Source organism: Solanum pennellii, chromosome 2 (genome assembly GCF_001406875.1).
Source record: "Solanum pennellii chromosome 2, SPENNV200".
NCBI lineage: Eukaryota > Viridiplantae > Streptophyta > Magnoliopsida > Solanales > Solanaceae > Solanum > Solanum pennellii.
In genome coordinates this window covers 59,666,566-59,691,901 of record NC_028638.1, presented here as the reverse complement: position 1 = coordinate 59,691,901, position 25,336 = coordinate 59,666,566, and the positions used below count along the sequence as shown (strand labels likewise).

Genomic DNA, 25,336 nt, shown 5'->3' with positions numbered 1-25,336 from the left:
TCACTTATGAAAGGCCAAGCCAACACAATAGGCATTGCGATGCGAAGAGCTTTACTTGGGGATATAGAAGGATAATACTAAGGAGAAGATTCTTGTGGGGAAGGTAACAGCTAAACTCATAAGTTCTCTCTGGTGAAATTGCAAAATGTTATTCTACCCAAGTCCCAAGGGGGGTTTGGAATTAGAGACCTAAAGATGCATAGCAAATGCCTGCTTATGAAGTGGCTTTAGAAATATGGGCAGAATGAGGCAGGGTATGGGAAGGACATTATCGAAGCAAAATATGGAACACTTGATCACTGGATCTCAAATATGAGCAAAGATCCTCATGGTGTAGGGGTCTGGAAAGACACAAGTACTTTCCAGGATGAGTTTCTTCAGACGTTTACTTCAAACCTGACAATGGACTCAACATAAGATTCTGGTTAGGCTAGTGGATTGGGGGCACTATTTTGAAGGAGTCCTTTCCACAATGGCCGATACTAAGTTAACAATATTTGGAGTCTAATTTTCAGAAGGTATCTGCAGGATTGGGAAAATAATGAATTTCTTCTCCTGTTACAAACACTGGAATATTGTAACTGATGCTCGCAATCCAGATAGACTACTTTGGGGCAGCTCCAAGGAACTGATCTACACTATGAAGAAAAGCTCTACTACTGGTGTACCTAGAATGACATACTTAAAGACTTCCCCTGGAAGCATATTTAGAGGACCAAACAACCTCTTAAGGTTTCGTGTTTTGCATGGACAGCCCTTCATAAGACATGTCTAACACAAGACAACCTTAGGAAAAATGACATCATGCTCATCGATAGATGTCTTTTTTGTAAACAAGATAATGAAAGTGTCAATCATCTTTTTTGCACTGCTTCGTAATAGTTGGGATATAATATTTCTTTCTCATTGTTTGGCCTCCAATGGGTTATGCCATTGTTATGAATCTTTAGGGAAGGATCGATTCACTGGGCGATATATAAATCAGCTCGTTAAAGGGAGGCAAAACCTTAGAGTTCATTAAAAGTGAGAACTTCAATCTCTTCAACTCTTCAAAGGGAGACTGAACCTCAGAGTTCAATGAAAGAGGGAACTCTAATCTCCCGCTTTTTGCTGAATTATGACTTACCGATTTATTTATCAAAAGCCCCTTTAAATAGAAGTCTTATTACATCAATAGAAAGTCTAATTCTTATGAAAGTAGGAGACCTAGATCCTATTTTAAGCTAATAACTATAACTTAACCTAATTCTTATAAAACTATGAACCATAAATCCTGTTCTAGAATAATAAATAAAGCAACTAAAAATATAATTAAATACTTAATTTAAGGGCTTCCAACACATCCACAACGTTGAAAGAGCTTGTCCTCAAGCTCGAATTTCATTGCAATCATCCATAAAATCTGGATCAGTATCAGCTTATCCAATTCCAGTCCTAGCTTGAAGTTGACATTGATATATTTTGACTCTATCAGTTTGCTGCGAAGTTCTTCCCAAACTCATTGAGCCTTTCGCTCGTTTAAGTTGATAATACCATAATGATGCTAGTCCGAACATGTGAAATCTAGCTACACCAATCTTTTTTGCTTTCGTTGTGTTGATTTTTTTAAAAAATTGTTCATTATGATGTGCCCAAATTAGTGGGTTGTTGGTTCCATCATAAGTAGGAAAATCCACCCTTGCATACCTCGGTATTGTCAAATGGGAATTACCACTAGTTTGATGATTATGATCAGCTTGTTGAATAGGCAGTGTATTGCCTCTAGGAGCTGGATTTGTTGATTTACCAATTCTCTGGGCATCACTTGATTCTTCCCATGGACAACTTTTTTTGTAGAGCCAATTCCCAGGCTAGAAAATTATTCTTGGAAGACTTGGACAATTCTTTCATCGAGACGTTGCTCCATAGCGGCAAGTTCATAGTCCATCAGTGTTTCTGTAGTTACACTTTCTTCTTGACACCTGGAATTGTTCTCATCATGAAATCTGGAACTGATCTCTCATCGCCCATTGTGTTAGGCTTTGATACCAAATTGTTATGAATCTTTAGAAAATGATCGATTAACATGGCGATAATATAAATCACCTCGTTAAAGGGAGGCCGAAACCTTAAAGTTCATTAAAAGAGAGAACTCCGATCTCTTCAGCTCTTCAAAGGGAGACTGAAACCTCAGAGTCCAATGTAAGAGGAAACTCTAATCTCCTGCTTTTTGCTGAATTATGACTTACCGATTTATTCATCAAAAGCCCCTTTAAATAGGAGTCTTATTACATCAATAGAAAGATTAATTCTTATGAAAGTGGGAGACCTAAATTCTATTCCAAACTAATTACTATAACTTAATCTAATCCTTATGAAACTATGAAACATGTGAGAAACATAAGGGGAGAATATTATTGAATTGTTGTTGTGTCTACATTATTACATTGAGACCCTATTTGTAGACCCTATAATATAATCCTTTACCAAATAAGATACTATTTAATAGTCCTATTCCTAAATTACTAGGATTGTATAAACCTATTCCTATTCTACACTTCCCCTCAAGCTAGTGCGTACAATTAATGTACCTAGCTTGTTACAAATGTAATTAACACGGTGACCGATGAGGGGCTTGGTGAGATATTTGCAGACTTCACAAAATTGAAGGTCAATCTCAATGTGCTTGTCTTCTCATTAAATATTTGATTTGATGCATAATGCAGTAAACACAGAGATAAAATTCAGTGTTGAACTTCCCAAACTAAACCTGCAAAGACCAAATCCAGCTGCTGTTTGGGACCTAGAACAGGTTCTTTTTGACCTTCGAATCCGATCTCCACCGTTCAAATCAACCACCAAGATGTCAGGTACATACAATCCAAATTTCAGCCCGATCCAACGGTTAGTTAATCGGGAAACACGATTGTGAAAGATGCTGGTCAGAGAAAAAGACTGCAGCAAAAGAACCATTTTTCTTCTCTCTTCTCTCTTGTTGAAAGCTCTCAGAAAACCGCTCATATGTCTTAATGCCTTTCAAAGACAAGAACGAAAAGACTGCTTCAAACCATAGAGTGACTCACATAATCGACATACAAGGCTACTAAACTCCCCCGACCAACAAAGTGCTCAAAGCCTAGTAAAAAGTATATGGATCATGTTGGACTCAATAAATGAGTTGATATTAAACAAGCTACTGAAAAACTAATTGGAACATGCTCATATGCTGGAGTTAGATTTGATGGCTAAAAGTGGTGTCGGAATGATGTCATGACCCAACAAGTAAATAGAAATTATATAGGATAGTTCGAATTTGATGGAACGATCCCATCAAAAAAGAAATAATATGGATAGGGTTGGAATGATGGCATAACCCTATGCAAATCAAATTTGAGGAGTCAACTGAAAGACGAATGGAACTATGCAAATCAAATTTGAGTCACTGAAAAGACACATGAAGTTATGCAACTCAGATATGAGAAAATAGTTTGGAAAAATCCACTGTACTACACAAATTAATTATGAAAAGTAGTCCGAGGAGATGCACGGTGCTACGCATATCAGATATGCAAAAAAAGGTAGTCCACAAGAAAATTGGCACGGTACTACACAAATTATATATGAAAAAGTAGCCACTGGAATGATGGCACAGTGGTACACAAATTAAATATGAAAAAGTAGTCACCGGAATGATAGCACGGTGCTATACAAATCAAATATGAAAAAGTAGTCACTGGAATGATGACACGGTGCTACACAAATTAAATATGAAAAATTAGTCGCCAGAATGATGGCGCGGTGCTACACAAATTAGATATGACAAAATAGTCACCAGAAAGATACACGGTGACTCAACTTTTGCTAACATAATCATCGGCCAGGCGGGCAGCATATATGAGTGATAGTCGCCCGTCAACAGCGGAAGCTGTTTGATTTTCTACCAAGATCGTAGAGGCTCTGATACCATGTGAGAAATATGAGGGGAGAATATTATTGAATTGTTGTTGTGTCTACATTATTACATTGAGACCCTATTTATAGAGCCAATAATACAATCCTTTACCAAATAGGGTACTATTTAGTTGTCCTATTCCTATTCTAATAGGATTGTATAAACCTATTCCTATTCTACTAGGATTATATAAGCCTATTCCTATTCTACTAGGATTGTATAAACCTATTTCTATTCTAACAAAACATAAATTATATTCTTGATAATAAATAAAGCAACTAAAAATATAATTAAATACTTAATTTAAGGGCTTCCAACGCATCCACGACAGCCCCTCTCCATCAAAGATACTTATGCTAGCTAAATATGTCGGAAAGTTGACAACACTATCAAAAGTACCTGGAGGATGATCCCAACAGTAATTTTTTGGGCATTTGGAAAGAGAGGAACTGTAGATGCTTTGATGGAATATCAATTCCCATGAGCACCATTAAGACTAGATGTTTAGTTAGTCTTCATATTTGGCACCTTCTCTCCCCTATTAATAGTATGGATAATTTTCTGGATTTTGTGAGCTCCCTAAGTCTAGCACAGTAGGGTTTAAGGGGGTTTCTATTTTTGGCTTTTTACACGTTCTTGCACAACTTTATTTTTAGTTGTAACCATTCCATCTCCTTGATGCCTTTCTAATACAATTTAACTACTTCACCAAAAAAATAACTTGTAAAAACTACCAATGAGACTGATAAGTCTAAGTCTTTGAGTTCAATTGCACCTTTTCTTTTGGTAATAAGTGCAATATAATAAGTATTGAAAGACTTTACCATGTGACAATATCTGTGAATGTGACTGACTGAAGTTTCCCATAACATCCCTTTTGGTAATCCCCCAGGCCCCAACATCTTTGATAAGAAGTCTCTGAGAATCCGTTAGGACTGGGGCTTTATCAGGAGCACAAGAATTAATAGCATTCAAGACTTCCTCCTCATTAAAAGCATGTTCAAGGCTAAGTTGTGTAGACTCTTCATTTTCGCTGCGCAACCGTGTCGACAAGAGACGGGTGCGGGATATGTGTGGGATTCTGTCAACCCACTTTGGATACTTTGACTACAGTTTATGGACAAATTTTGGGGAAAATTGAGATCTTGTTAAAAGATAATGTAGATTTAAGACATGAGAAAAGGCATACCTTAAATATTATAGTCCCTTCGTCTCTTTTTTTTTTAGCTTTTCCTTTTGGTCAATATTCGTTGTTTCATGTTTCAAGCCAAACGAAGAGAAACTAAGAATTCAAGTGGTTGTGTTCTGACTTTTGGTAGACAGTAGCAACAATGTAAGGAGAGTTGGTGGAAAGCCTTGAATGACTTTCTTTTTCTTTTTTGAGGGGAACAACCAGAGAGCGTGAAAGAAAAAGTTGTGGGCCTTGGGAATGACGACCTAGAAGATCTTTCAAAATTTAGAATAACGTTATAGCTCTATTTTATAATTTTGGATTTTTAGCCGAGTTCCAACACCCGTATCCATACTAGGAACCGTACCCCCAAATCTAAAAATTTAGATTTTGCCAGATTCACCCCTTGGATTTACATCTGCGTCGGTTATCCGCACCTGAGTCCAAGCATATTAGGTTCAAAGGTCTCTTCATTTTAGCATTCAAGCTTCCCAAACCATCAAAAGTTGCAGAAGGCCTCCAGTTCTCATTTCAGTGTACAAATCTTGATAGAAATCAAAAACCACCTCTTTCACCTGCTCTTTTGTCTTCAATGATTACATTCCCCACTTGCAACCTATCAATGTGATTGTACCCTCTGTGAGAATTAACCATTTTTTTTAAATATTTACTGCTTCTATCCCCTCCTTTCAGCCACAAGCACCTTGATTTTTGTCACCAAGAAGTTTCTTCATCCTTAGCTAACTTCTGGATCTCTAATTCCAGCTGCCTTATATTGTTCTTATCCTCTTGAGTGTTCACCTTGTTTGAGATTTTTCTATCGACTATTTATCTTTGTTCAAGTTGGTAAATAACAGTTTCTGGTTTCACAAGTTCTTTTGAGTAGCAGCCACAGTATAATCCTGGAAATTCCTGCTCACTTTTTCCATAGTTTCCATTCTTGACTCAAAAAACTAGACCAGATAATTCAAGAAATATATACGCTGACTGTAATTTGAACCTAACCAGAGATACAATGATCTTTTTTATTGGAATGTTTTTGTTTTGTTTTGCACTTTGTATTTTCTTGGTTGCTCAAGTATGTCACCTCTCTTCCTCCTCGTCCTATCAATTCCTGGCACCATCCTTTATATACTCTCGTCTCAAACTTCAACAGAAATATGCAAGAATTATCCATATCTAGTTTTCTACCTGGTATCTCCTTATCATATTTTGCATTTACTGCTAAATAATGATCTGATTTGGTTGTTTCCCTTTACAATTATTTTCCCTTTTCACCTCTGGAACTTATTTTCAAGTTAGCAACTTTATATATTTTTCTTCTATTAGTGAAATGACTTTTGCTTTTTATGTTTATACCAGATCTTCCTTGGAGGTTGGACCAGTAACAATGTACATATTCCTTGGAAGGAGGTGGAAGCTAAAATGTTTGCACTTAATGCGGTTAGTACTGTGAACCAAAACCTTAGCAGTAACATATACATTGTTTTGCTCTCATCTCCTAATTTCTGCTTTCATTATACTCAATTCTTTGTGATTTTGCTAATTAGCGTTGGGACAAGGTCAGTATCTGCAGCAGAAAATGAGAAGAAAAAGCATAAAGGACAAATAGAAGAGAAAATAAACCATGAATTCTTTTCTAGAAATCGCAGGAACAGCAGTATATTTTACATTTGTAACTGTCACTGCAGCAATCAACCTTGGATAGTTTAACCCATCAATTGCTTGGTAGAGTTGGAAGCATGATTTTAATGAGACGATACCTGCTGGATGATTGTCTATACTCCTGTTATTGGTATGTGTAGCATTGTGAGGTAGAAGTGTATCAGAACAGTGAGAACGTTAGTACTTAAAAGCATAGAACATTGACACTGTTAGCTGCTGTATGAACTCATGCAGCTTTGTGAGAAGCAAAGTCTCAATCGTTGTAGTTAACACCTACTTTTAACTGCATCTATGCCATAGGTGAAAGCAGATCCCACTTATGTCTGGTTACAAAGCTCTTATACTCAAAACTGTCGTTGATCGAAGTTATGAATCGCTTATTTTATGTGTTTGGAAGTGCTAAAATCATGCTCTTAGAATCCAAGTTCTTATAGTCCAAAGCTGAACTACGTGATAATTAGAAATTGAATACCTGGTGACATTTTTATTAAGTATCCTCGAAGACAGATAAAAGGTCATGATCTTTGTTATGACATTTTCGACAATAAAATCCCACACACTGAATTCTCTGTCAAAACATTAACTTCATCTTAGGTTAGGTGTTTGCCTTTTTCCCTTAATAAACCCCCAAGTAAATGTGCCCCCAAGGCCTACCTCGAGAGGCAAAAGGTGATAAAACTGAAAAATAAGTTGTTGATATGTTTCGTAAATGGTGTTAATAAGCACTTTTCTGTTAAAATGATGGAAATGTCCTTAAAGCTGTTAACAGTAAAATTGAGCTTCAAACTTCCATATTGTCTTTCACCTGATATTTTGTTTCTTCCTGCTAGACCTACATAATACATCTGTACAGAAAATGTGATATCCCTTAGTACCTCAATGTCATTCTATCTGTCATCCACAATTGTGATATACCTATGTATCTTCTGTACATGCACTAGTTATCATGATCATGTCAGTTTTTGTAAACACATATTCACATCTAGTTTATAGAATATGCAATTAAAGGTGATTTTATTTCACACATTTGGTAAAATGGAAGATTATGTGTAAGCCTCTTCCTAATATATCTCTTAACTAATACGAGACCAGTCCCTGGAATCTCCAGCAATTCAAGTACCTACAATTATGCTAACTATATCAGCACTACAAAATCCATATTGATTGACTCTTCACTAGAGTGTTAGGTTGGACCTTAGATGTTAATCATGTCCAACTTGTTATATACATAGTTAACTAGAGCTCCATCCAGGACTTTGTGAAGACATCACCTGACTGTTCTCCTGTCATGACATGTCTCATCGAGATAATCTTCTGTTATATCTTTTGGTAAACACCAACAACGTACCTAGTGAAATCCAACAAATGGGGTGTGGGGAGGGTGGTGTGTATGCAGCCTTACTCCTACCTTGTGAACAGCCAAATTAGAGCAATATAGGGAGCATCACAATTATCACACTACAACTTAGCAGGTTGAGTTGTCTCAATACTAACCTCATCTATCAACTGCATATCTACATTACCTTTCAAATGGGCTATGACATAGTTCATTACTTTGATTCAACACTAGATCAGGGGACTACCCCTAATTCTTACTTTCTATACTACACCGAATTATCTCCAACAAGGTCTGTATCCTCTTGTTCCCCGGAAAACTTTAGATCCCCTCTGATTTGCATCTAGAACAATACCCAAGTGGTTTCTATATAACAGATTGCGGCAGGTGTTCCTTCGAAGTGACACACGATTTGGCCCAAAGTCTCCTAATGATTACTAGTTGGAGTAGACATGAATATTCAGACCACACTGCTCTAGTAAGCAGTGTCAAATCACATTCTTTATGATGGTTTTAACTTCTCAGCTAATCATCTATGCATCTCAAGATCTTTAAACAATGAACTTCCTCTGCCATAAGTTGTAAGTTGGTCGTCACTAGTGCACTGCGAGGCTTTCCCCTGCTTTTTCTATAGGTGTTTCTTGAGCCTCGTGACTTCAATTCCCAAAGATACTTAATCAAACCTTCTTTCTTAATTATGAAACTAATTTTGTGTTCAGTACTTTGTCATAATAGGAATCACTTCAAAATGTTATTTATACTTTCTTTCATTTTGTGAATTGTGAAACTGGTACAAAGCACACCTGGTGTGCGCAAGCTGGCTAGGACACCACCATCATGAAAATAAATTAAATATATATTTATAATTTTTTCGCAAAATGTTTCTAACTTATTAGAGATACAAAATCCATACTCTCTTCGCTCCTGCCTTGCATCAGATCTTTGTCTGCGCCAGGCTGCCAGCCATTAAATTCCCTGTTATCAACAATCTTACGATGTAATAGTAAGTGACTGAAGTCACTCCTTCCTTTGTACGCTCTTTTGTGATCACAATGCTTCCTTGAGATATCTCTGAGCAAATTCTTCTTTACATTCTTTTGTTCTGTTGGAGTACATGCATGATTTTCAGCTGTAGTTTGTGATCATGAACTTGTATTTTCTGTAGAGATCTTTTTCTTTTTTCGAGGTCTAGCTGTTTTCAGCAATCCTTTTTAATGTGCTGCATGATTTGATTATACAAGAGCAGGTAATTTGACATTGGTGTGTCATGCTTTCTGCGCTCTTCATTGGCTTCACTTGTGATTTGCATGCTCAAATCATGTTGTTTCTCTTTTAACGGAAAAGGGTCAAAAATACCCCTGTACTATTCGAAAAGGTTTAAAAATACCCCTCATCCATCTATTGGGCAAAAAATACCCCTCAATCAATCTTTTTGATTCATTATTATCCTTTAAACTAACAACCTTGTATTCTTTCAATTGTTATTATTATTAATTATTACGTGGCGTATTTCTATTGGATGAAGTTAAATTTCAACCCACCAAACTTTCTCCACCCATATTGACGTCCCTCAACCCAAATCAAATTAAAAGATCCATTAGAAATAAAAAAGATTGGAACTTAATTAAGGTGACATTTATTATCTTGGCAAAACCTGCCAATAAGATTATTGTCCACGCCACTGAAGAAGGTTGAGGCTTGATTCATTAGTTGTTATGTGCTCTGTTGTGTTGCTCTAGTAGTTCTCTTCTCCGATACGGTAGTATTCTAAAATTTGTTTTCTGTTTCTGAGGCATTAGACTTGCAAAACATAATGTTCCTTGTTTTGGTTGGGTTTCAACAATATATATGAAGTTTCTTAATTGAAAAAAAAAGGAATTGGAGAGATGAAATCAGTCCATATGTCAAGGATTTGCTGACTGATTACAAAGATATAGCACAAGGGTGTGAAATTCATTTTAATGGAAACTTTGGATATGAAGTGCATGAAGGTGAAGACAAGCATAGGATATTGGGTTTAGGGGAGAAGAGATGATTCATTTTTTTATATTTTTGATGGATCTTTTAATTGGGTTTGGGTCAAAAGATGTCAATATGGGTCGGTGGGTAAGTGAAAGTTTGGTGGGTTGAAATTTAATTTTATCCTATAAAAAGATGTCACGTAATAATTAGTGATAATTAATAATTAAAAAATATAAGGTTGTTATTTTGAAGGGTAATAGTGAACCAAAAAGGTTGACTGAGGGCTATTTTTAGTCCAATAGGTAGATGAAGGGTATTTTTAAACCTTTTCAAATAGTACAAGGGTATTTTTGACCCTTTTCTGCTCTTTTAATGATCACATTTCAGTTTTCATTTATGAAAAGGACACGAACTTGATCATGCTAGGAAGTTCACTGTGTGATTTCTTTTCTTTTTCAGATAGCTGAAGTTATTATCATGGAGACCCAAGACATTGATTTCTCATTTGTCATGCAGTTGGTCACAATTTTATCTAGTACGCCACAGGATGATGCTAAGGGCTTCATGAAACTTGTATGTGCCATCTTACTCGATTTTTCTTGTTTCGCTTATCCTTGTCGCCAAAGGGGGATGCTGGAATAGATGAAGTTGTTTGGAAGAAAGAGAAACATACTGAAATTTTTTTTGACATGATTCTGGACTAACTATTTGCTTCATTAGGTTTGAGTTATGACAATGTGTAGTACTTTTTGGTTGACCCTCTTCTCTTTAATTATGTTCCGTTTCTATTGTTGATATTCCAGGTATACAAATCAGCTGCAGAGGTTGTTGCTTCCTATTCGAAGTGGATATCTTGTCAAACTAATACCAGATCTTTGCTGTAAGAATTCTCTTTCCATATTCTTTCAAATAAAATAGAAACCGAAAATACAGTACTGAAGCAGGTCATGTCTTATCAGTTTAGGCTCTGTTTTAGTTTCTGATGTATTTTTTAAGCTGTAGGCGTTGGTTTCAAACTTTTGTGTATTGCTCTCCTGCATAGATAGACACCTTAACTTGGTCTCAATTTGACCTCAACTGTCAACTATACACCCCAACTTTGAGAATGTACATCTAGACACCTCAACTTGCTTTAAGTTGGCCCCCGTAAACACGCGTGAAATGCCTTGTTATGGAGCCAACTTAAACCAAGTTGAGGTGTATAAATATACATTCTCAAAGTTAGGGTGTTTGCTTGCCAGTTAAGGCCAAGTTAAGGAGCCTATCTATGTGGTATGCCTTAAAATTTATAGTCAGAGTAATTTAAAAGCTTCAGCTATAGTTTTTGGTAGGGTTCTATAATGAGTTAAGGTGTCTATCTATGTGTTATGCCTTGAAACTAATAAGAGTCAAGGTAATTTTAAAACTTCCGCTATAGTTTTTTGATAGAGTTCTATAACGAGATCTTTTTTACTTGAAACTGGTAAGTTTGTATTCTTCAGCATTAAGGATATGCTGGCCACCACCAAAAAGTTACACCAAAAGAGTAAAGATACAATACAATTCCATTTGACTTTATGAATGGGGAATTGACCTATCTTCGAAACATCTAGCATTTCTCTCCCTCCATACTGACCACCATATACATGAGGGGATCAATCTCCACCATCTCTTTTGGCTCTTACTTCCCCCTCTTCTGATCCAGCAGCTAAGAAGGTCTGATGTATGCTCAGGCATGGCCAGCTATAGCCAGTAATTTTAAGAAACAAATTCCACAACTGAGCAGTGTACTTGCAGTGCAAAAAAAGGTGCTTGTTTGTCTCCTCAGTCAGCATACACAGAAAACACCTAGAAATCATTTGTCTCTTCTTCTTCTGTTGCACTTCTTGGGTTAGGCAAGCCCTTCTGATAACCAACCAAGTGAAGCACTTAACTTTGGTAGGAATGCTGCTTTTCCAGAAATAATTCCACTTTCATTGACAATTTGTATTAGTCACCTGGAGACCTCTTGTTTAGGCACTCTTTACAGAAAATATATCGTTACCATTGTGTTTCCAAAGTGGTATATCAACCTCTGTACAGCTAATAGAAACTTGCCCTATTTTCCCCAGTAACAGGGCTGCCCTCTCTATCCCCCAATCATTTAAATGCCTCCTAAAAGAGATATCCCACCCCTGTGTGGACCAGCACTCTTGGATTGTCACCTCAGGGTTTACACAAATAAGAAATAGGTCTGGAAAAACCTCCTTTAATTAGCTTTTTGGAGATTGCACTTTTCTCTCTCGAAAAAATTGCTGGTGGCTGTTCTTTCTGGAGTTCTGTTTTATTTAAACCAGCTTGATTCTGCTTTGCTTTTTTTTTTTATTTAAAACTTCTTCGGGATTGTTTCACACAAATCTCTGCAAAATGCACCAAGTCATTTGTACTAATTGGGATCTCTTAGGTGCTTAGCAAGTTTACAGCTTAAAAAGAAGAGCAGGATTCTGTGTAATACGTACAAAGATTTCAACCCCTTGAAAAGTTTCAATTCTGTTCTTTCCTGGTAGTCACATAAACGTGCCACTCCCTATACTTAAACTATCAAGGAGCCATTATAAAATGTACACTAACTTTGAATTTGGAAGCAACAAATTTTGAAGTGTTATAAATTTTTGTAGATTATGACTTCTAATGCAATAATATTATCATAAGAAAACTTTTACTATATGTGAAAAAATATACATTGTTTTGTTATTCTACTTTGATACTCATTTTGATTAAACTTGAGATGGTTTAGTAGAAAAATAAAAATATATCAAGCCGTCTTAGCAATTTCAAAAAGAAAAATCAATTCTAAAAAAGTAGAAAAATAAAATCTAGGAGGTTATTCTTCCTTAAATCTTGCTTAAGCCTATTACATGGGACACCTATTCCCTTGAAGATGATATCTCAAATATCCCATAAACTGATCCTTGGATATTCAGAAAGAGATCAAGACATCAAATACAGTCTTTCTCAAAATTTACCCCTTGATCAAATATATCTTGTCCAAATCAACCTACATTTGAGAAATATGCTATTAATGGTCCTCAAATAACAGATAAAATTTAGAGAGAAAATAATTAAGGAATTAACAGAGTTATACTCACAATATTGATGAGTAAAATTACTTTTTGTTATTTTTTGATTACATTTTATTTTGTTACTTGCTAAATATGTATTCAGTAAAATATGAATAGTATTCAAAAGTAATAATAATGAACCAAGATGATAGAATGAAAAATCAAGTCCACTGAATTCACGATGTGTCCTTCAAGGAAATTATTCCCCTCAAGTACCCGAAGTTATAGAATATGTCCTCCCAATTCCCAGGATGATAAAAATAATGACACCTTTAATTCCACTGAGCTTTGAAATAACTCAACAAATGCAAATCACAATTGAGTTATATAAGAAGAGTAGAGAACTTAGAAAATTGATTGTTTGAAAATGAAAGGAAATCTTTCTATTTATAGCCAACAAATGGTAGTATTAATTAGTGTGTATGGGGCCTTATTAGAAAATCCGCAACCCTTTAGAAGTGTTAAAAGGTGTATGCTTTTAATGTAATATAAATAAATATAAATATAAAATATCAAAGATATACTAAATTGGGTGTTTTGGAATATTATAGTAATTTAACATTCAAGTTAGAAAATTCTTGTTTTTAAGGTAGTATGTTTAGTAATGAGAGAAACCCCTTTATTTATAGTTAGCAAAGGATAATATGAACATGTGCTTATTGTCTTTCTTAGAGAAGTCGCAATGCTTTGTAAGAGACACAACTCATCAAAAAAAGTCACAACCCTTCAATGTGTAAAGTTGTTTGCTTTGAATATAATATAATATAAATAAATAAATAAATATAAACATAAGTATAGATGATATACTACATTGGATGCTTTTAGTTGGGGTATTATAATAATTTTATATTCAAGTTAGGGAGTTCATGTTTTCAAGGTAGTAGAGAGAGATAGGTAGATAATAGATTGCGATGACTCTTCCCCACGTGTTTAGTTCTCCAAATGCACTTTGTAGTACACCTCAGTAGAATGTCATAATGCTTTAAACCTTAAGCATCCTATATTCATTCATACATGTGAGAGATATTGGAGAAGAATATTATCAAATTGTGTCTCCTCTCATCAAATAACTGGATTTGATGCATAATGTTGATAAAACAATGAAGGATCAGTTCCTACACGAGTCATGGCAAACTTCTGAATTACTGTGCTAAACCTATCAAATCCAGCTCGAGAAGATTGTTTTACACCACAAAGTGACCTACAAAATTGGCATACAGGCTACTAACTTCCCCTAAGCAACAAAACTAGGTGGTTGCTTTATGGTCCTTATGTCTTAATAGTGCATGGTATGGTATAAAATATATGGATCTTGTTAGAATCAAGAGACAAGTCGAATTGGAACAGGAAAGTTGCCAAAAAACTGTTTGGACAGGTTCATGTATTTGTGTGTGATACTGACATTGTCAGTGGAACCTTAGATTTAGTCGCGCATAAGGGATCTGCGAGGGAGGTTGAGTCATAACGATGATGGTTGCAGTTTGGTTGCACGGAGACAGGAGACAGTGTACCTCTTGGTGGTATTGGTTTTCGCACTACTAACAAAAAGTGAAACTGTGTAAGTTAGATATGAGGAGTTATCCAAGTGACGCATGGAAAAACATAAATTAGATCTCAGGAGTCACTAAAATGTCACGAACCAGGGGTATCCTCTAGATGTAATATGACATATAAGAACCTGAGAGGCCTCATACAAGCCGCTTAGCTTTTATAGTCAAGATAATAGGAATAGACAAGATTTTTAAAACATTTCAACACAATCAAAGTTTGCATTTCTAAAGCGGAAGTCTAATACACTTGTCTCAAAAATCATCTACTACAATAGAGTCTTAAGACACAACCCATACAACAGTGTTCACAAACTAAAATAAAAAAAAATATAATAGAAATAATGGCCAAATCCTCGAAAGCTATGAAGACTCACCAATCATCAACCTTTCCTCTACTATAGATCCTAGCCATGAGGATGAGAGTCGAGATAGCCGGACCTTACATTTGGATAAGAAATGTAGGCTAGAGCGCGTTAGTACGAACATGTACTAAATATGATAGCTTGAATAAACAACATAAAGATAAGCATTAGACAACATAAGTCATAAAGCATAATCAATGTACATAATAAATCATCATAACACTTCAACTTATCCTTCATCAAGACTTGGGTAATCCACCTCTAGTCTTATATATCATGGAAGACAACTCAAGCACCAATCCAAGCTAATTATTCATCTTAGCATTTCAATATTATTTTGCTTGCTTTTAAAGTCATGGGGATTCACCTTTTTGCCTAACTATAAAAGCTCATGGGTACTGGCCTCTTACCTTTCTACAAAGGATCATGGATAGTCGCCTCTTATCCTTCTTACTTTGGGATCATGGGTAGTCGCCTCTAATCCATTTACTTAGGATCATGGGTATTCGCCTCTAGTCCAACATTCATGTGACATGGGCACTTGCCTCTCGTCTTTTACATCATAAGAACGTAGGTAGTCACCTCTTGTTCAACTTCAAGGAATAAGGGTAGTCACCTATTATTCTATTCTAAGGAATATGGGTAATCACCCCTCATCCTACTTTAGGGAATTGGGTAATCGCCCTCTTATCCTTCACATATGGAGGTCAAGGTTAATTACTTCTTTGCCTCAATTTTATAGCCTTTTTAACTTAGATCCATTTAGGTGAACAATCAACCTCATTCAATGTGAGAAATCCTTTCACATTCATACATACATAAAAGAAATCATGTGGGAATTTCCCGTCCTTAATCAATCACAACAACAATTCATAATTAATGCATAGACTTCACTCTCAAAGCCCTTCATATCATAAATCATCATATATGCTTCAATCTCAAGAATTCTAATCATAAATCATCATATATGCTTCAATCTCAAGCAATTCTAATCATAAATCGTCATATATGCTTCAATCTCAATTCATGCATAAACAATCCTAATTCCATCTATTTAATCAACATTCACAAAGACCCATTACTTAGAAGAAAACCCCAAGTCAAATTTGGGAATTTCTACTTTTCAATTTGGAGAACTTAGGGGCTCCATGGATGAAAAACTATCATACCTTGCTATAAAAGCCCACAAATGCTTGAGGAATGGAGACTTGACCTTGACATTGGCTTCAACCTTTTCCTCTTCTTCAAGTTTCAGAGAGAAATATTTTGGAGAGGAAGAACCCAATTCTTTTGGTGATTTTCAGAGAATGACTTGAATGGGTGAGTTTTGGGGTTAAAATCACTTATATAGGGGTCCTAGGCTTGGGTAAAACGATATGGCTTTGATTTAATTAAATCTGGAAAAGATTCATGTGCCCCTTATTAAAAAGCTGCTGACCCACCTTCACGAGTCTCTTCATGAGCCGTGGAGGCTCTCACGAGCCCTGGTCCTAGACTAGTGGCTTGGCTTGCCACCCTTAAAACTTATTTTCCCCACACGCCCACCTCCACGAGCCATCAAGTGGCTCGTGGGAGGAGGCTGCCTAAACATGTTTACTGCCTAGCTAATGTTACTAGTGTAAAAAAACCATGCTTACTACCTAGCCTTTCACGGATATCACCATGACCCGTCATGGTGGTCGTGAGAGGTGAGGCTTCCTTGGCTAGCTATTGTGAGCCACCACGAGCTACACCACGACTCGTGGTACTCTTCACGACCCGTATGGGTCTTCGTGAAGGGTGCTCATGCTCAAATCTTTGGCTTGTGACTTGACACTTAGCCCCTAGCTTAGACTACTAGATTGTGAGTGTTACCCCATTGGGATATTCATCCTCGAATGGAATTCTAGACACATCTTAAAGGAAAAGACTCAAAACTAGCAGCCCATCATGCATGCAACTTCATCTAAATGCACACAACCAAGGAGGAACTATCATCACCAAGCTAAGACACTCATGTCATCATATCATAAAATTCATATGCAATTTATACTCAAATTGCATTTATCCCAGGAGGAAAATCTCAACTCCAAGCTAAACATTTTCAACACATCTCATGAAGTCTATAGGCAAGTCATACTCAATGCGCAACAATCTTGAGGAATATCAATCATGTAAACTCAATTTCTTTCAAAATAAAAGTTTTCATGGACATGCATAACAAGGAAATCATGGGAATATCTAAAACACATGACATCACAACAAGGAATAAACCATGAGGAATTCTTTACCTCAAGCTAGAGTAGGAGTAGAAGAAAATGGTGAGGATATCGAGACATCATAACGGCTTGGCCTCCAAGTAGCATCCTCAACTAAATGATTCCTCCACAACCCTTTTACGAAGCAACTTCGTTGTTTCTCAATTTCTTGCCGATCTAAAATCTCAACCAGAACTTCTTCATAAGAAAGATTCTCTTTTACTCCCAAACCTTCTATGGTGACTATAGATGTCGTCAGATCTCCAATACATTTCTTTAAAATAGAGACATGGAAAACCGGATGCACCGATGCCAACACATTTCAAAATCTGATATGGGCCCTACATAACGGGGAGTAAGTTTTCCTTTCTTACCAAATCTCATTACACCCTTCATGGATGAAATTTTCAACTAAACCCAATCATGAAGATCAAACTCAAGATCTCTTCTCCTAAGATCGGCATATGATTTTTATTGACTTTGGGCTGTTCTCAACCTTTCTGTAATAAGTCAGACTTTCTCCATAGCCTCATGAACTAACTCGGGTCCTATCAAGGCGACTTCACCCACCTCAAACCAACCTATAGGAGATTTACACCTCCTACCATGGAGAGACTCAAATGGAGCCATACTAATACTTGAGTGATAACTATTAGTATGGGCAAACTCAATCAAAGGCAAGTGGTCATCCAAATTATCCTTGAAATCAATCAAGCTCTCAACATATCCTCTAAAGTTTGGATGGTACGCTTAGCTTGCCCATCACTTTGTGGTTGAAAGGCCGTGCTAAGCTTAACTTGTGTACCTAGACCCTTTTGGAAAGATTTTCAAAACTGAGAAGTGAATTGAGAACCTCGATCGGAGATAATGGACAAGGGCACTCCATGCAACCTCATCATTTCCCTCAAATACAATTTAGCATAATCCTCCGCCGAATAAGAAACTTTGACGGGAAGGAAACGTAATTCGGCCTATTATAACCCAAATCGTGTCGTGTTGTCGCCGAGTGCGAGGCAAACCAACTATAAAGTTCATATTCGAATCTTCCCGATACTAATGTCTTGAGACAAATGCTCAACTCACTTGTTGACAATTAGGACACTTAAGCCACAAATCCCGCAATATCCTTCTTCATCCCATTCCACTAATAGACCTCTCGCAAATCATGGTACATCTTTATGTTGATCCTAAGTACGTTACTTTTTGTTGATTTTCAACAGAACTTATGAGTCGAATTCTCTAACGGAAAAGCCCCTTCTTTCTTTGTTACAGTGGCAATACAAAAAGATATTGTTACTCTATCAACTTTTCAAGGAATATAAAATGAATGGAGTGTGTACTATGTAAATTTTGGTTACTCTGCTCCAACACTGTTGGGAGAAAGCTTCACCGAATGGATCTGGGAAATTATCTTCACAGCATATGTCTAGCCTGCTTCCAAACTTCCTCTTTTGATAACTCCCGTGTTCCACTTCCTCATTCCATGGCTCCTATTTGGTTAAAATTAATTCCCAACATCCTTTTTTCGCGACAGACTTTTTCTACATTTGTTTGTATAATATCATGAATTGCCCTCTTCTCTTCGTACTCTTCCTCTGACAGTCCTCGTGACCCATTTCTTCTGCAAAGTTTTTCTTTCTAGTTGTGTGGTGAAAGCATAAAAAAAGACTACCAGTATCAACCATATACCTCTCTTTTCCCCTTGTTTTTGGGTGGCATTTGTTGTACCTTGTCCATGAGCATTCTTGTTGATGTTGTAGTGATATCTTATATGTTATTTTCAGATTATTTCTTGCAACGGGAATCTCAGAACCCTTTTGTTCAGCAGCTTGTGCCAGTGCTCTGCTCAAGTTATGTGAAGATGCCGCAACCCCTATGTATGAACATTCAAGTTTGGAGATCTTACTTTGGGTTGGAGAGGTTTGTCCTATAAACTGTATGGTGTATCAAAATATTTTTACTTGAAGGTCCTTGGTCTTTGTTCAAGTAATTTTGTATTGCAGTATCATTTTCAGGTAAAAATAGTTTTTAGTTATTAAGACATTGGTTTGAAATGAAGTTCCAATAATATTGACTAAATGTCACGCACTTGTACATGTTAATAGCTTATTGAAATTTAATGAAAATTAAAATTGGAAAGAAAAAAGCATATGATAGTTGATTTAGAGAGTGAGAGGAGTTGAAAGTATAGCTATCCATTTCAATATTATGACCTTATCGACTTTTTCTTTGTTTTGATAGTTGGGGTGATTGGAGGGGTATTTTAACAAAAAAATTGATAAACAAAATTGTTTACCTGGTAATAATTCGTATAGGTATTCTCATTTCTTGGATCTGTAAGTTTGGTTTATCATTTATTGGAGTGATAACTAAAGTGTAATTGCTATTGTTTTCCTTGTTCCTTGTGTTTGACATATTTCTTTAGAGTTTGGATGAAAGGCATTTGCCTCTAGAGGATGAAGAAAAAGTAGTCAGCGCGATTACCTTGGTACTTGGTTCCCTTCCTAACAAGGAGCTGAAGAATAATTTGTTAGCTAGGTTGGTCTCACCTTGCTACGAAGCTATTGGCAAACTAGTAAGTTCATCTTCTTCTTTTCTTGTATCTCTTTCACGTCATGAACTTCTAACAGTATATAACTATATGGTGGTTCTATAAAGAGTGTTGTATCTCTTTTTTCCCCATACTACTTTGAAGTTCTTTCAACATTTCGTATTAAATAATCTTGTTTGAGTTGTGTCACCTAGTCTCCTTCTATGTAGCTCTGATTCTTCAAAAATATCAATGGGTGTGTGTCACATACTTCAAATAGTGTATTCAACTCAGGTGCGACAACATTATTGGAGAGTCCAAGTAACATAGGTCTCCTTGTTGGGATACCGCCTAAAGTTATGTCTTATTGTTGTTAGTGCTGTGCATGGACCAATTATCAACTTTAATATTTTTATAAAATGAAATTCATATTTTTATAAAGTACAACAAAAACAAGATACCTAGTGTAATCCGACAAGTGGGGCTGGGGAAGGTAGTGTGTACGCCGAACCTTACCCCTATCTTGGGAGGGAGAGAGGTTGTTTTCGATAGACCCTCGTTTCATGAAAATAACAAGAGTGAAGAAACCAAGGAAACATACTAAACACGACCAGACAAAGCAAGCTTAAAAGGAGCAGTAACTATAACAAAATAATACGATAATCGAAGTATAAAGAACAATAAATAGTAACAAAAAATAAAGAAACAAGAAACTATCACCACTCTGTAGAACTTGAAGTTCTGGTGACCTCTTCTTGTCACACAAGACTCCGAATTCGAGCCTCTATTTTTGATCGACCATGCACCAATACAGTGTGTGACGTTATTGTGAGTGTTCTGATTACTTAGTATTATGACCTATGATACTTAAAACTTCCTTTTTTCTGGATGACCTGGGTATTAAGCCGCACTTTCACGCCAACCTCATGAGTTATGTCGCTGAACTTGAATTCCAAGCAATTTGTCTTGGTCGTGCTCAACTTGACCCCTTTAGTGGGTGTTTGGAGTTTGGACATGAAAACAAATATTTCACTTTATTTTGAATTTCTTAAGTTAGTGTTGGAGTTGTGGTTGGCCATACTTTTGCAAAGAATATTTAGAATTTGAATGTACTTTTTCTAAATATGGTTTATATTCTTGATTTCTAAGAACTAACAAAATCACCTAACTTTTCTCATTTACCGGAAACATACCATCAAATGTGCTCTAAAAGATCTATATCTCAAAATAAATAGTAACATAATGTCATAATTTAGATCTCATATAAAATCTACTACATACTATCACAATTTCTTTTACTTAATATGAAGTTTTTGAAGTTAGAGAAACGGTTACAATTTTTGCAAATAATATTTGGTTGTTTGAATGTACTTTACCTCAAAATATGAAATATAATTTAAAAGAGGTAATTTTATAAAAATAACATAAGTCATGGTAAAATTGGAAAAAGAAAAATATTGTTAAAGTGAAAACAAAGTTTTTGGTGTTTTCCAAATTCCAAATACAACTTCAATTTGGAATTTTCATGGCCAAATGTGGATTTTCATATAAAGTAAAAAAACAAATCCAAAAGAATGTTAAAAGTCCTCATGGCCAAACAGGTTAGACTCTTGTGTTTGTCTCCAAATATCCAACTTAGCATATTTTTATTAAGGGAAAGGGAAAGGGAAATAGTCCCTGCATAAACAAAAAGCACACAAGATCTTAGAATAACAGAAAAAAACATGATTCTACCTGAAAAACCACTCAAACTTTTATTTACTTGTATTGCATAGGTGCTTCCAACATTTGTGCCAAATAACATGAATGTGATCCGCTTCTACCAAATTGTTTTTTATTGGTTCAGAATCTTTCCTTTCGAGTAGTCCGCCGTTTGTACCTTTGGTGTTATGTCTCATGCTCTTTGCTTTGTTCTCTACTTCAATATTTCTATACCCTTTTCCTCTGAATTTTCACTGCATCAGCATTCACCGGCAAACACTTAGTCGCTTAAAGTGCAAAATGAAGCGAAGCGACATGCTGTCGTTTTTATTCCTTGAAGCAATGCTATGGTGAAAAAGTGAGGGCTTCTGGGACTGAAGTGAGAAGCTCGCTTAAGCGAAGTTCGCTTTAACAAGGTTTTTTTAAAAAAAATCTGTAAAGATACTTAAAGACTTCTTTCCAAACATTTCCCTCTTTTGTGCGACTGCTGCAACTTTCTTTCAACGACTTGCAAGGTGAGTTTTTCATCTCTTCTTCTTTTCTATGCTGCGGGCCTACTGCTAGGGTTTTCTTTTTTCAACTTACTGTTTTTCAATGCTACTGTAAGTCGCGTTCTACAATTCTCTGTTTTGTTGAAGAATAAGATTTTGCTGCCCTTGTGATTTGGTTATGCATTTATATGACTTACTTTTCTTTTAGTCAGTCCCAAAAAGAATTACGTAACAATTTAACTTCAATATGCCCATTTTACCCTTAGTGAAATGATTTATAGCCACACAAAGATCTATGACTTATCTTAGACCATAAGTTTCAAAAGTGTTGCTTTCTTTTAACTCCATGCCAAGTCAAACTAACTGACATAAATTGCGACGGAGGGAGTATGACTTGGGAGGATTATTGACTATCTATTTTTAGTATCTATTATTTACTTTTAATTTAAGAATTGAAAGATCTGCTTAATATATTATTTCTATTGAGTTCTTGGTTGTTTATCTATGCATACTTAATATTTTCTTATTTTTATACTAAACAACACTTTTATTTGATAAAAGTGGGTGCTTCGCTTTATGCTTTTCGCTTTTCGCTTTGGTGAAGCGAGCCCTCGTCACTTTTTTCCGCTTCTTGCTTTCCGAAGCACTGTTGAGAAGAAGAAAGAGACGATCTAGGGCATGGGATGTTACTCCGTAAGCATCATGCAGATTCTTTGAAGGACTAAAACATGAGAGCGTTTGAAGGGATTGATAGTGATACTGTGAAATTGCAAAACAATCTGATGTTTCTAGTTTTTTTTTTTTAATTTACCCATGAGACCCCAATGTGTATAGATGATTGAGTTTCTTTCCTAGAGAACCATATATATATTTATATGTATATATATGTATATCTATATGTATATATATATATATATATGTATATATATGTATATATGCATATATATATAAATATATATATATGTATATATATATACACACACACACACACACACACATAGACAACGTGATGTGACACCTCTCTATGATCTCAATTGGCATTTATCATTTTTTCTCCTTTTTTTGGGTCTTTTCAGGTTTGTCCCATTTTTATAAAATTATTCACCTTAATCAAAAAAAAAGTTGGATCAGTTTGAAAGCACGTGATGCAGAGTACTGTAAATTGTTTATTAACTGTCCTCTAAGCTCTTACCTTAACTGAAAATGAATTTCTCTGTTTCAGATTGATGAAAATCAAAACCACTCTTTAAGGCATAATCCTGCTTCTTATTCTCAGTTGACTAATGCTGCAAGAAGAGGTTTACATAGGTTTGAACCTATTGCTACACTATTATTTTTTGCGTCTGCATTAGTTCAGATATTTTTCTTATCAAGGTTTGCATGTCATAGCCACGGAGAGCAATTAAAGTGTAACTTTCACAAAGACCATGTTCTGTGTTATTCTGCTCTCTAGTTTGCAGTGCAAGGCTATCATTGGCACAGAAGCATACCAATTTTGAAATGTTCTGCCATCTTTCGAGCAATACACCATCTGAACATTTCCTGGTAGCATCCTATTTTTAAAAGGACTCTGATAGAATTTTACCTTCTTTTTCTTCCCAAAAGCGTGAAACCTGGTATGAGACATTTCATACAAAATTGAGTCCTTACAGAGCATTTACTTGAGAAGTGAACCAATTTCCTCCACATGACTGATGCAAAATTCTATTATTTTTTGTTAGAACTTTATCTGCAGTATGTGTATGATCACGTGTATTATTCGCTGCTATACTTTCTATCACTTTGTTCTCTAAGTCTGTCTTAATTATCAGAAAGAGTCTAAAACAAGGTATTGGACGTAGATTCTGCAAAAACACTAGTTCTATAAAGGTTGGGAAGAATCTTAACTTTTTTTCCCCATTCTGTAAAGGACTTATATGAATTACTTGCTGGTCTTTGCTTTCCATCCCTATACCTTTCTATGTAGTAAAGCCTTGGCCAATTGGTCAGGTTGGGAACTGTATTCAGCCATCTGTCAACAGAGTCTTCTGCTGGTTCGGATGTGGATGATCCTCTTGTAGCGCTGCTGGGAGTATTCTGGCAAATGTTAGAAAAACTTTTTCAGTCGATGCACATTGGAAATGCTGTTCTATCTATGGCAGCATGCAGAGCTCTTTCCCAAGCAATTCAGTCATCGGGTACTTCTTTTGTGATTTATTTTTGAAAAATCTCTAAAACCAGCTTTCAACTTATTTGATGAAGGTGAAATTTTCCCCAAGATTGACAGGCTTACCAATTACTACTTTTCCTTTTCCATATTATACAAGTAAATTCTCTCACCTTGAGGACATGCATTAAAATTGGTACCTAAAATTGTCACCTAGTAGGCCTAATTCGATAATAAACTCAAGTATATCTCAGATATAATACTAGAAGCAACTGACTATCCAAATATTTGTTATCCAACAGATGTCGCGAGATGACATGTCAAAGCCAATTGGCAATTATCAATTCAATAGTAACCCAATTCAACGTCTGTAAAATGTAAGAAGAGGGGTGAGCCACATCAACAAAGTGTATTAGTAAAAAAGGCTTGCTTAAGCTTATCAATGTGTACTCCTAAGCTGTGAAAGAGAGGGCGGACCAGGAATAGTGAATGGTTACTCTATCCAAGGTGGGCAAGCAATATGCAAGTTCGCAATACAAAAGTACATAGTTCCACATATAAGCTAATATATTTTTGACTATGGTACTTTCAGTACACATTGCACATAACGTAGCAATTGGGGATTCATTGAATGTCTTTCAACTAGTCGTTGCTCTCCTAATCCCTTGAAGCTAGGGACCCTATATGCTACCAGCCCAACATCTGGAATGGCTGGATATGGTAAGCTCCACCATATAGAGGGGCTTATGTAAGATTTCTCATAAGCGGTGTCAATATATAAGGTGTAAGTTTTGGTACAGAAATTGTACAATTTTATTCATCCATAGAGATACAAATTTATAATCTAGAAAAAAGAAACTAGCTAGCAATCAGATCTTTAATTCTAGGAGATTTGAGAATTATGGGATGATTCTATTATCGTAACTTATTAAAAAATATAGCAAACATGTAATATCGTAACTTATTACAAATCAGCACGCGCCCTCAAGTTGGCATGTAAATATCTTTCATGCCTAACTTGCTTACGAGATTTTAAGCTTTGGTTTAAACAAGTGTTTTGTAAAAATATCTGCAATTTGCTGATTTGTTGGGGCGAAAGGCATGCACATGTTTCCTTCTTCAATCTTACAACATGCTTTGTTATGTCATGTTGAACTGGATTGTGATTAATACT

At 35.9% G+C, this 25,336-nt stretch overlaps 1 protein-coding gene across 5 annotated transcripts in view; it reads left to right on the top strand.

Moving 5' to 3' along the window:
• Positions 1-25,336, top strand: part of LOC107011343 (transportin MOS14) — a 74,831-nt gene that overhangs the window by 28,317 nt on the left and 21,178 nt on the right. For all 5 annotated transcript variants that reach the window (XM_027914381.1, XM_015210803.2, XM_015210805.2 and 2 more), the window contains 7 exons: positions 6,465-6,545; positions 10,525-10,638; positions 10,869-10,945; positions 19,079-19,214; positions 19,720-19,869; positions 23,239-23,324; positions 24,006-24,193. In XM_027914381.1, the coding sequence (XP_027770182.1) occupies positions 6,465-6,545; positions 10,525-10,638; positions 10,869-10,945; positions 19,079-19,214; positions 19,720-19,869; positions 23,239-23,324; positions 24,006-24,193 (832 nt within the window). The remainder of the gene's footprint in view (positions 1-6,464; positions 6,546-10,524; positions 10,639-10,868; positions 10,946-19,078; positions 19,215-19,719; positions 19,870-23,238; positions 23,325-24,005; positions 24,194-25,336) is intronic.